Source organism: Penicillium paradoxum (genome assembly GCF_028828445.1).
Source record: "Penicillium paradoxum strain IBT 22861 chromosome Unknown utg000007l_segment0_segment0, whole genome shotgun sequence".
Classification (NCBI taxonomy): domain Eukaryota; kingdom Fungi; phylum Ascomycota; class Eurotiomycetes; order Eurotiales; family Aspergillaceae; genus Penicillium; species Penicillium paradoxum.
Genome location: NW_026643185.1, coordinates 4,922,117 through 4,934,323, shown reverse-complemented (window position 1 = coordinate 4,934,323; position 12,207 = coordinate 4,922,117). Strand labels below are relative to the sequence as shown.

Here is a 12,207-nt window from a genome sequence, read left to right as displayed (position 1 = left end):
AAAACAGAAGAAAAAAGAAGGAAAAAGACAGACCTTGAAAGAAATGAAGCAAGGAAACAAGCAAGAGCCAGGTAACTTCATACGCCACATGTGCAGGATTAAGGCAAGGCAGATGCAATACACCATCCGGACCCCATATCCGCCCTGATGCGCCGGTAGTGACAAAGATGCACCCCGGCTGCGTGGGCGTACTCAGGCCAGGTGACACAATTTCAAACAGGTCCCGAAAGAAAGCCCAATGCTCAATGGAATAGGCAATGGAAATGCAGAAGGCACGTGTAACATGCATGGCCCAGTTGGGAATGGAAGAACTCGCTTGATCTCTCTCTTAGAATATCAAACAACTCGAATGAATTGTCATTCACGAGAGAGACGAGTTCTTCGCTGTAAAGGCGCTGTTTGGGGGCAGCAGATATATGAACAAGAAGTAATGAAGAAAAAAAAATGAAAATGCGACAGGCAGATGATTGAAGACGCCCCGACTCCATAAGATCGAGAAAAAGAATAGAAAAAGCAGAAAGTGCAAATTAAAATGGAAAAAAAAAACAAATTGGGTCATTTGTCGTAGTTGATCATCTTTCGTGGTTTTCATGGTTGCATGATAGAATTAATAGGCATAGGCGGACTGGCGCCTTGGGGGACGGAGATCCTCCTCACATATGTAATGAGGACGTCTACTGACATCTTCTTCCTTGTACGTCTTAGAGTACGTGACGTCCTTCTCCTTCGGGCGGATAATGTATTCAACGTCCGGATGACGAGAAGGGCGCGCTGACCGAGTCTCGATGCGAGGTGAGGCTTCCATGGTGTAATTCTGGAAGGTAGTACTCCTCTTGAGTGGCTGTCTTGAGGAGATGCGATCCCGATCAGGAGATCTTGAAGAACGGTGCTTTGATGCCTTGGGCTCGACCACAATATGATCGGGTTCCGTGACGATCTTATAGCGCGTTGATGTCTTGGCGGAACTGCTTTTGGGAAGCATTTCGGGGGTGCCAGGGCTGGAGTAACCCGAGTCGTTGCGTTCGCGCATTTTGTAAGTTCGCGATGGGATTGGATCTTGGGTCATTTCATAGAGAGTTGGCTCGCGACTTTCCCGCTTGGGGCGGCTGAAGCCAGAGGTGGTTGCGGAGCGAGTGCTGAGGAAAGAAGGACGGAGAGATTCCCTGATGCCTGGGGAAGTTGCGGAGGGTTGCATCTTGGGAGGCTTGGCTTCATAGGTCCGGGGTGATTCTATGTGCTCGTAGGATCTGTCGCGCGACGAAGAACGACGCCGGGTTCGGGTAGACCGACCCGAAGATCGCGAGCTGGATGATTCTGGTTCAGTCGAGTCGTAACCACGGTATTGGCGTGGAGACCTAGAAGTCCGAGCTTTGGACGCAATATAATCTTCTGCCTTGAAGAACTGATTATCGAACTTGGACTGCAAGGGATCGGACGAAGCGCCTTCTTCCTCGTAGCGGCCGTGACGGCGACGAGAGGCTTCCGAAGGTCGAGATCGCGAATCGCGCTCTCGGCGAGGTGTCGCGCTTCGTTTCGTGTAAATATCGCGGGGCACACTGGAATCAGAGGCCTCATCGGTTTCGGCATATGATTCAAACGTGTCGTACTTTGCCTCGGCTTGTCGTCGTCGCTCCTGATCGCGCACCTTGGCACGGTCAGAATGTGACGCCTTGGCTGTCGCCTTGGCTGTTTCCCGCAGTTCCTTCGCTTGGTGATAGGTGCTTAACGGTGTGCGGTCCCTCTTCTTGTCTTTCTCTTCCGCTGCTTTCGGCTTTGGACGCACGCCAAATTCGTCAAATTTGCGAGACATTGAGCGTGGCTCGTCTGTGAATCGCATCTTTTCCTCAAAGAAGGCATCCAAGGGGACTCTTTCTTCCACAATATGACCATTGCGGTATTCGCGATTGCTGGATGCACTACCGCGCGGAGAGGCGTACGAAGGGTCTGACCGTTTGCGTTCTAAGATTTCGCGCTTTAACTCGGCAATCCTGGCTTTCGCATCATATTTGGCTCGTCGGGCATCGTCTGAGAGCAGTTCGTAGGCCTGTTGGACTTTCTGGAATTCATCTTGGGCAGCAATCCGCTGCGACTCATCTTGAATCTTGTCCGGATGGCACTTGAGAACCCGCTTTCGATGGGCGGCTCTGATTTCAGGGATGGTGGCCTCTTTGGAAACCCCGAGTGCAGCATATGGGTCTATATCTGGTGTTGATGACATTGCGGGAAATATTCAATGGATTCCCTAAAGTGAATTGAATGGGTGAAGGAAGAGAGAAGGAGGTGAGAGGGGGAAGAGGCGGTGGAGCCGTATATGGAATGTCAAAAACAACTGTTGACGTAGCAAAGATTCCACACCGATCCAGAATGAACTGGAGATGATTTGCAATGCAAAGAGAAGAGAATTGTCAACAATGTGGCCGGGTTACCGTAAAGTACGGAGTAGACCTCTAAGAGGCCAGAGAGAGACCCCAAAAAGGACACGGATGGGACAATGAATCAGCTGTCGAGACGTTCTCCTACACCCCCCGACCCAACCGAAAATAATCCCAGGGGCGAGAAATGGACAGCGCCACAACGTGAAAGGCAACGTAGGAGTTTAATACACATGTATGGAATAGAATTGAGACATAGAAACATAGAGACATAGAATGATCTGAACACAAAGAACGTCTTATTCGAAGGCATATGCCCAACCTAATAACCCCTCCCAGGTTATTCTCATTTAAAACCCATTTCCCCAGGACTGATCACTTTCACCGATAGTTATTGGCCTGAGCACGTCTTTTGATTTGTTGGCCTCATCTGCCAATCATGCCTCGCTCGAGCATTTTGTCTACTCCCGGTGGGGCGATCAATAACACGAGGACACCCCTTCCAAGGGGATCAGGTCGCCCCCTCTCAGAATCGTCATCTCGCCCATCTTTACTTTTTTCCTGTAGCATGCTCGATTCAGTAGTCCTCTCCTGCAGCTAATATGCCTCCCCGACTTTCCGCCAATCCAAGCGGAGGTGGGTATGGTTCTTTTTAAGTTCGGTCGCCTCACAAGGTATCTCGCTGTTTTCTCTTCTATTTCTTTCCAAATTTTTCGCCCTGTCCGAGGTACACGCCCCCAGATCTAACTCGTTTATTAACCCAGGAACGTTAAATTGGGTGGTATTCCAGGTGCCCCAGGGAGGGTATGTAAGAACACCGGTATGCATGTACCTGACTTCACCCACGGTAAACCCTCCGTCCTCCCGAAAGGTTCCGTGGGCCTTATTTTCTTTATTTTCTTTGAAGAACACCTGGGTAGATCTATATATAGCCTGAATGTATTCCTATATTGGACACACTGGACGACATAGCATCGTGTTGCAATATTCAATATTGGATTCTCGCCTTGATTCTCCATGTATTGGAATGCAGTTCTCCCGGCAATATTACTCAAATACCTGGGCCAAGATTACCCGTTTTAGACCTTTCAGGCATTGGTTCACACCCAATTCTCCAACGCCAAACAACTGGCACTTGTTCCACACCAGCCCCATTCTACGTGTCTTTGATAAACACACCCCACCTAACAATATTGCCTAACGGTGAGACTATGAGACAAGTGCTGTAGACCCTGGATGAAACTGTTGTCGACGGCCGGGCCTGCCATTGGTGACTTTGATGTCATCTGGACCCAGTACTGCGGTCCGCGCGGCGTAGGAATATTCAGACCGGTGCTCAACGGGAGCTGATGCGTGTGCCAGCCTCGATCATGACAAACGCATGAGAAGCGTACAAGTGCCGAGAGAATTTGACGCCGTGTCAGCATTACCCTTATCTTACTATTACCATTGCCTAAACAGTCACGGTTGAACCATGCTGTACATCAGACGTCATGTATACCTCGAATCACTGTTAAGGCGATCCGTGATTCCCAAAATTAAGGCGACGATGCTGACGAGCCATTCATATTTTCGCCCCAAAACATAGCCTGACTCTCTAGTCCTTGCGTTTGTCGCTCCTGTCAGTTGACAGGATCGTGTGTGATAGTGATCGCAGTATACTTTTCTGGGGTGATTGATTTGCCGCCAGAAGCAACGTTGGACCACCGGCTGATCTTTGCAACCCGACTGCACCAGCCGAATCCATAATCCTCCGGTCCCATCAGCAGTGCCCTGGGGGTCACACAAGGCCCTTCCATGCCGAAACATAGATTGCAACCTTATACGCTTAAACCATGATCAAGGAATACCCCTCTTCCTGGACTGTCACGGAACCCCGCTAGGGCCGGTGAATTCGGGATTGGTCGTTGGCAGCCAAACGATCATGGGCGTGTGGACGGAGTAGTGTAGCCATAGTCATAATGACAAAAATTGAAACAGGTCAAGGAGTCTAATAAGCAAGCTACCCTGTCCAGATACGTCGAGTAGGACCTATGAAGCGTACGCTATATGCCGTGGCTGGCTTGACGCGGTTACAGGTTTACTACCTATCCGGGAACAGAATTGTAGACGCAATGCAGGTTGTTTGCAGTAATGATGTCTAGTATTACCTCATGTAATAATAGGCCTTACTATTGCATCGTACTTATGCTGTACGAAGTACTCCGTACGGAGTACGGAGTAGTACGGAGTAATCCGTAGCGTGGCCAGGCCTTGCTGCCCAGCCACCAAACGCTTTCTAGAAAAGAGGATACCAGACTACGGAGTAAGCAGCAAACTCTGCAAGAGACATGTGTTTTCCACGAGGGTGTGTCCCAGCGCCAAATCCCTGCTGACAAGAGGAAACTAAAAATTAGTACTCCGTAGACGCAACAAAATATGAAATCCCATCGTTGATTGAGTACATGATCGGCCTCGCATGGTCACGTCGGATCTCAGGAAGAGGGTGGGAGGAGCTAGGCATTGGCTGGCTCAGATTCTTGTGCTCCTGTGCTTTGCAGCTCGGACTTGTGCTATCCACTGAGCGGCCGTTTGGAAGCGCTACAGGTTCTGGATGGTTTTGAGTTTGAGGGGAAGATCCCCGTTGCAGATGACTTGTGTAGTGCCTGGAAACAATCAGTTGGAACTTTAAGAATCAAGAACTCAAGATTGTGATATCACAGGCGCGTGTCGATGTGATTGTGATCGCCCAGATGAGGGTGGATAGATGGTGCATTGCATGCGGGGTAGATACGAGACAGAGCGGGAGGGGAGTCCCGGTTTCGGAGACGAACAGTTTGGTCTGTTTGAGACGAGCGCGATTTCTGGACTAATTGCTTCCTTTCGTCTTTCATCGTTCTATTGATCTACGTAAGATTTGAATGTCCTAGTATCTGCATACTCTCCCGTAAGAGCTTATGCTCGAGTTGCATCGCTCGGAGAACCCTAGCCAGTCTGATGGAATTCTCACCATCCACTACAGCGCACAGCTTAACGGATGATGTAAGGATAGACAGTCTGACGGCACTAGGATCGCGCATTCACTTATTAACCGACCAATGTTGAAGTCATGAAGCATTGAGGCACCCAACCACCGGCGTCAACAGGGCCAAAGCCCACAAGGTCACTGTACAAGGCACGATGTATATCCCAAGGAGAAGGTAGAATTTGGCGTCAAGCCACCATGTACGATGAAGGGCCAAAGCAAAACGACGATTGCCATTTCGATCGATTCGCCCGTCGGAATAAAATGCACGCTCTTTACTCCGGACGGAGGAACTTGCTTAAATCCACGGGAAATGACCGAGGGTCAGACACATTGGAAATCACCCGCTCGCAACCGCGTGGCTGTCCTGCCACACAGGAAGCTCAAGATCCACCACAATCGGCGAGTTGAATCGTTTGCCCCCTGGTGCGGCCAACTAGTGGCCACAACAGCGGCGTTGACAATGCAGGTCTCCTTTCTGAGCGTTTGCGAGGCGAAATGGAAATCGCGGGTACCGAAGCCAGGGCTACCCGCACCCGGGGACGGATGGGTGCTCGGGAAATTTCGTGGACATGTCTTTTGAGAAGCCCCTGCGGGTGACTCTAGCCCTGCCGAGGCTGAGGCCATCAGTCCTGTCACTGGCAGATCAGACTGTTTTTGATCAGGGCGCGAAAATCCCTCATTGTCTAATCGTTCATTCCGTTTGCCAGTCAGATCTATCAGACTCTGTTTTTTGCTGCCCACAGGTGGCAGAGTGCTTCGGGTAATGCGGTAAACTGAGTTAAAATTTGTCTGTATTTCTGCGTCGGTCTCTATATTGGCAAGTTCGCCTCGCCAGCGAACGCGTTCGCACCCTCGTCCCTCATGCACATGACCGCAAACAACTAAATGCGGCCTGATGAGGCTCAATGCACTGCGAAGCGCCTCACACCCAACGAACGTGCCGTCCGGTTTCTGGTCGCAGTGAGATTGTGGTGGTGTATGCGTAACGATGATGTCTGTATCGAGTGGTATTTGGCTCCAAAGCTCAGCAGCATTACTTTGCTCGTATCCAAACGCCCAGTTTCCATGGAACTGCGAGTATGGGGATCCGAAGATTTTGAATACCGTATTTGGTCCGTCCGCTCGCGTCAAACAAACTAGAGCGGGCTCGTGGTTAAGCAGAACAACCGAGGGGGACTCCTTGATAAGTTCTAGGCAATGCTGTGGATCTTCGAGTTGCTGGCCGTGAAAGCTTTGTCCGTGCTTGCTATAGAACGCTGGGTCCAATGTGACGTCGTGGTTGCCTGTTCAAGAAGTTAGGGATTTTGCATCGACCATTTCATGCGAGTGAAATGGTGTATTTTTGATAAGCAATGCAGATATGCATGGGTCATTTTCATTATTGTCCATGATTAAACCAAGTATGAATGGGCGTGTGGACCGTAAGTGGAGAGACTGACCACCAACTATGATCTTGATTTCAAAGTCGGCTTTGGATATCCAGTCCATTGTCCTGCGGAGCTCTTTTAGGCTCCCATTGTTAGTCAAATCGCCTGCATGAATCAGGACATCCCCGGCTGGGAGCTTGAAGCCTGCTTCAGATGGCGTATACCCATGTGTGTCGGATACGCAGACAAAACGCGTCTTTCGTTGCATGTCCCGAATATGTATCAAGATATATTGCTGGAGTTGAGTCAATTTGGGATCTCGAATCGATGCTCGGCGCAGGTAACGCGCGCAAAGGATTCAAGTTGGAAGTGAAGTCCAGAGGGGGCTTTCGACCTTGATTCTGTGAGTTGCAACTTGGGGGAAAAACAATCACCTTGGGACCCGGTCTCGGACATCTGGGGGACCTTCCATGTTATTAGTCATCGGACCCAATATTTGCCCAGATCTATGATCTGGGCAATCGAATGGAGAAGAGAACGATAAGGATGTTTACGACGAACAAGACTACATAAAAATCATGGAAAGGTCGGAAATGGCGGTATATATTCCTAATATGACAAGCTTACATTAACTTTGGAATTATATCAAAGCCTTCAGCCTACCATTTTGGTTCAACTTTGGAGATAATCAGTCGATCTTAGACTCAACTTCTAGAACACACAAGAGTAGTATCTCAGCCCTAAGCAAATGCCCTAACGGCACAACGAACAGGGGAGCCACCAAGTCGCACAGAGACAGATAAAATTATTATATAAGATGATACCGGGCGGAGCCGGGGAGAGAAAGCACGTGATCTTGGGTACCTGTGATTGGTCAGGCTTAGGGCTGCGACCCTCGCCACTAACACAAAGTGGACGGACCCTCGCTTAGCCCAGTTTCATCGAGCCATCCGACTTCGTTGTGTGCGTCGACTTGACACCCACGACAATCACCGCCGACAACACCATCCCCCGGGACATTAGATCACCAGGATGTCCTCTTTTGAACCAGTGGTGCGTTTTTATACCCGACAACTTGAGTGCCGCAACTCTCGCCGAATTATCTATCCCGAATCTGTGACTGACTTCAACTGTCTGGAAATAGGTCGTCATCGACGGCAAAGGACACCTCCTCGGTCGTCTGGCCAGCACTGTCGCCAAGCAGCTGCTCAACGGTCAGAAGATCGTCGTTGTGAGATGTGAGGCCCTCAACATCTCCGGCGAGTTCTTCCGCGCGAAGCGTACGTTCAACCCCTTCTCGAATATTCTCTTCTCGTTTTGCATTATGTTTGGAAACTGCGTGAATCAAATATGTGGAGGAAAGCAACAATCGACGAACCCCGCAAACCGAAATCGTTGGCAGATTTGAGTGGCAGTTGGACCGTTTTGGAGGAAAATGCACTGGGAAACATAATGCTGACTCGAAATTCCGCCATACAGTCAAGTACCACGCCTACCTTCGCAAGATGACTCGCTTCAACCCCACCCGTGGTGGTCCCTTCCACTTCCGCGCTCCTTCCCGCATTCTCTACAAGGCTATCCGCGGCATGATTCCCCACAAGACCCCCCGTGGTGCCGCCGCTCTGGAGCGCCTTAAGGTCTTCGAGGGTGTCCCCCTCCCTACGACAAGAAGAAGCGTGTCGTTGTCCCCCAGGCTCTCCGTATCCTGCGCCTGCGCCCCGGCCGCAAGTACTGCACCGTTGGCCGTCTCAGCCACGAGGTTGGCTGGAAGTACCAGGATGTTGTTTCCCGGTATGTATTAGCCCTGATCTCTCATTTGAGTGTCATTATTCTGGGCCAACAAATTCTAACATTCAATTTACAGACTCGAGGAGCGTCGGAAGGTCAAGAGCAAGGCTTACTACGAGCGCAAGAAGGCCGCTCGTCGCAACCTTGTCAAGGCCGAGCAGGGAGCGAATGTGGACAGCAAGACCAAGACCCAGCTTGCTCAGTATGGTTACTAGATACCTTTAGCGCGGCTGGTTGTTGTGTCGAGCGATGGTTCTGGGATGGGATCGCGGACGGTTTTCTTTCAGCGAATTTGAACGACAAGCCGACCGAACTTCTTCTGCGGCCCGGTCCTCTAACTCATGAATACCACTGTCTGTGACGCACATGATGGCTCGGGGACTGGGGTTAGAATCTTCAAAAGTCGAGAAAAACGGAGTCGATTGGGATTAAAGGTTCAAAATAGCTGGCCGTTGACTCGCGCCGTGGCGGTTTAATCCAAGAAACAATTTTCAAGAGTTCAACATGATTCTTATGATCAAAAATACTTTGACTTGTACCTTCAATGGTTCTTTCCCGTAAATTCCGTAAATCCCGTAATTCATCTCAATTGTACACATAGACTCTCTTGTCAATTCGGAGGGAAAGAAATCCCGAGAACCGCATATTTTAGTGGTTCGTACTCTAATTACCATGTGGTATATGTACCTTGTCGATGGTACCTGGACAGCAATTGCTATTGTAGAATACTGTATAAGTTACTGTTATTTTGATCTGAACCTGAGGCGTAGGTTAATGCAAGACGGGCGTTTCCCTCGGAGATGGCAAGAGAGTGTAATGTGCATATGTAGTAACGCACAGGCTTATATTTTGTGCCCCGGCACCAATACCGGAGGATGCACTCCTCCCTAGAGGTACCTTGGGACATAGGGCAGCCCTTCCCTACCACATTCATACATAATGTACCTCGGGGTACGGAGGACGGAGTACGGAGTACATGATCACCATCAATTGATCTGGCATGTTACCCGTCCGTTGAACTGCCCCTGCAGGAACAGGAGGATTCTCTGAAATAAATACTACATGATTTGGCCAGCAAATTGGATGTCGTCGGCATTTCCGGGGTTATCCACTGCTGTGTGTCCCCACAGCTACCAATCCATCATCCATTGAAGCGAACATAGCCGCAGATCATTATCCGAAATTGAAGCCATAACAATCCATTAGTCCGGAGCCTCTCAAGGCGATTAACCGAACTATCCCCCGCTCCCCGCTCAGGATCCGGTAGCATAGCCTAGGTTAATCGCATTGCCTGCGGAATCCCATCCCCGCATTTTCTCCAACTTGGTGTCGCTTTTTCTCTTCTTTTTTTCTGTCCCTTTTTATCTTCTTGAATCTCCCCATCTTTGCACCTCTTCATATTCCCAATTCGACCGATCTTTGAGCTGTAACATACAACAGACTTTGGTGCACCGATCCACCTTCGCGTAGCATGTCTGGGGTAAAGACTCGGCTGTCCGGCCTGCTCGGCCATTTCAATACTTCACCACCGCCGTTTGAACATCGCTTCAATAACCATACACTATCTCCCACCTTCTTCCTGCCTCGTGCGGCAGAAATTGAGCCCAATGTAAGCCCTCTGCAAAGAATTGGTTGTGCTGCAATTGTCTAACATGGAATTACCAAGGCCGAGGCTGTCTACCATGTAACTGCCAATAACAAGATCCTCCGCAGGAGTTATGGTGAACTTGCAGACCGGGCAAGAGGCTTGGCTTATTACCTGAAGAAACACGGCTTCGGCAGAGTAGGCATCCTCTGTCCAAATACCCCAGGGTTCCTCGAGTCGATCTTTGGAATCGCCGCAGCTGGCGCCATCAACGTCGGTAAGATATCCCATTATGTTCCGACGAGAGGGATCACACAGGCCTAACATATCTTTAGCTGTCAACTACCGTTTGAAGCAAGAAGATATTGCTTATATTTTTGACCATGCTGATGTGGACGTGATCATCGTTGATGAGGAATTCGTCCCACTTCTGGAAATCTATCGCTCCGAGCACCCCCACATCCCTATCATTATAGATACCGATACTGATGCAACCGAGGGTGAGCTGACGGGCCCCTTTGACGAGGCTGTATTGGAAGGCCTCAGGCAAGATCTGGAAACAGGCGCACAAGGCTGGGGAGGACTTGAGAGTCAAGTTGCCGATGAAGATAACATCCTTGCATTGGCATATACCAGCGGGACTACAGCCCGTCCTAAGGGTGTTGAGTTCACCCACCGGGGTTGCTATCTGGCAACATTGGGCAATATCATTGAGTCTGGTATAAACTACCAAACCGGACGTGCCCGTTACCTGTGGACGCTACCCATGTTCCACGCTATGGGTTTGTGCACCTTCTTTATTTGAAGATCTTCGTATTGATCTCCGCAACTAACACATATTTCTACACATCCAGGTTGGACATACCCATGGGGCGTGACAGCTGTTCGTGGAACCCATTATTGTCTACGCAAGATCGATTACCCCGAAATTTGGAGATTGCTGAAAGAGGAGCATATCACCCACTTCAACGCCGCACCAACTGTGAACACTTTACTCTGCAACGCAAAGGAGGCCGAGAAGCTACCTCAGCCTGTCCACGTCACAGTGGCAGCAAGCCCGCCTACACCTCATCTCTTCGAACAAATGACCGATCTCAACTTGCATCCTGTACATGTTTATGGAATGACAGAATCGTACGGCCCGATCACCAAAGGATACCTCCTGCCAGAATGGAATGCCTTGCCCATCAAGGAAAAATACCAGAAGATGGCCCGCCAAGGCCACGGTTTCATTACAAGTCTTCCTGCGCGAGTTATCAAGACTGAAGTGCCCGAAGGTACTATTACCAACGTTTCCAAGGATGGCAAGGAGATTGGTGAGATCACTTTCGTTGGAAACATCTGCGCCCGGGGATATTACAAGGATCCTGAGGCAACCCGGAAACTCTTTGCAGGAGGAGTTTTGCACTCTGGGGACCTGGCGGTTTGGCATCCTGATGGTGCAATTCAGATTCTTGATCGCGCGAAGGATATCATCATCAGTGGTACGTGAGGCGTGGAGCTCAACTACTAGAACACCAAAGAACTATTCGCTAATGATTCATAGGTGGCGAAAATATTTCCTCTGTAGCACTTGAGGCTATGCTGGCCACGCATCCTGACATTTTGGAAGCTGGAGTTGTTTCCGTTCCTGATTCTCATTGGGGCGAACGTCCCAAAGCCTTTGTCACGGTGAAAGAGGGCAAGAGCCTCGAAGGATCAGATGTGATCAGCTGGGCTCGGAATGCCAGCGGAATCAGCAAGTTCATGATCCCTCGAGAAGTCGAGGTTGTTCCTGAACTTCCCAAGACCAGCACTGGCAAAATTCGGAAGAATGTTTTGCGTGACTGGGTGAAGGGCGTGAAAGAAACTTAGATAAAATTATAAGACCAAATATATGTCTAACTAAGTATATGAATAGATCTGAATTCATAGAGATACTCGAAGAAAATAGGCAACTTCCCTACATTCCAATGAGGTCAGATGCGCAGTATTTCCGTTTCCCGTACGGAGTAGATCGATCGTAGATCAACCACGAGGTCACACGTTGTATCCAGCGACCTCGGTGACTCTAGTGGGGTTATCACTTCATTCTCAAGGCTCTTTCAA

At 49.7% G+C, this 12,207-nt stretch overlaps 4 protein-coding genes across 4 annotated transcripts; 2 read left to right on the top strand and 2 right to left on the bottom strand.

The window, feature by feature from the left end:
* Positions 1-607: 607 nt before the first annotated feature.
* N7457_009341 (J domain-containing protein) lies at positions 608-2,218 on the bottom strand (the record flags this gene model as incomplete). The annotated part of the gene is made up of 1 exon (XM_057180384.1): positions 608-2,218. One exon carries the CDS (start codon positions 2,216-2,218, stop codon positions 608-610), a length of 1,611 nt encoding a protein of 536 aa, XP_057028770.1.
* A 3,482-nt stretch (positions 2,219-5,700) lies between these two features.
* On the bottom strand, positions 5,701-7,014 carry N7457_009340 (metallophosphatase domain-containing protein; the record flags this gene model as incomplete). The annotated part of the gene is made up of 2 exons (XM_057180383.1): positions 5,701-6,662; positions 6,819-7,014. The coding sequence occupies 2 exons, from the start codon at positions 7,012-7,014 to the stop codon at positions 5,701-5,703; spliced, it is 1,158 nt and encodes a 385-aa protein (XP_057028769.1).
* Positions 7,015-7,677: 663 nt separating this feature from the next.
* N7457_009339 (60S ribosomal uL13 domain-containing protein) lies at positions 7,678-8,904 on the top strand (the record flags this gene model as incomplete). The annotated part of the gene is made up of 4 exons (XM_057180382.1): positions 7,678-7,803; positions 7,891-8,026; positions 8,226-8,541; positions 8,611-8,904. Coding segments are annotated over 4 exons (717 nt in total), but the record flags the coding sequence as incomplete, so codon positions are not given.
* A 1,101-nt stretch (positions 8,905-10,005) lies between these two features.
* On the top strand, positions 10,006-11,973 carry N7457_009338 (putative AMP-binding domain protein; the record flags this gene model as incomplete). The annotated part of the gene is made up of 5 exons (XM_057180381.1): positions 10,006-10,143; positions 10,201-10,396; positions 10,455-10,901; positions 10,974-11,603; positions 11,666-11,973. 5 exons carry the CDS (start codon positions 10,006-10,008, stop codon positions 11,971-11,973), a joined length of 1,719 nt encoding a protein of 572 aa, XP_057028767.1.
* Positions 11,974-12,207: the final 234 nt, after the last annotated feature.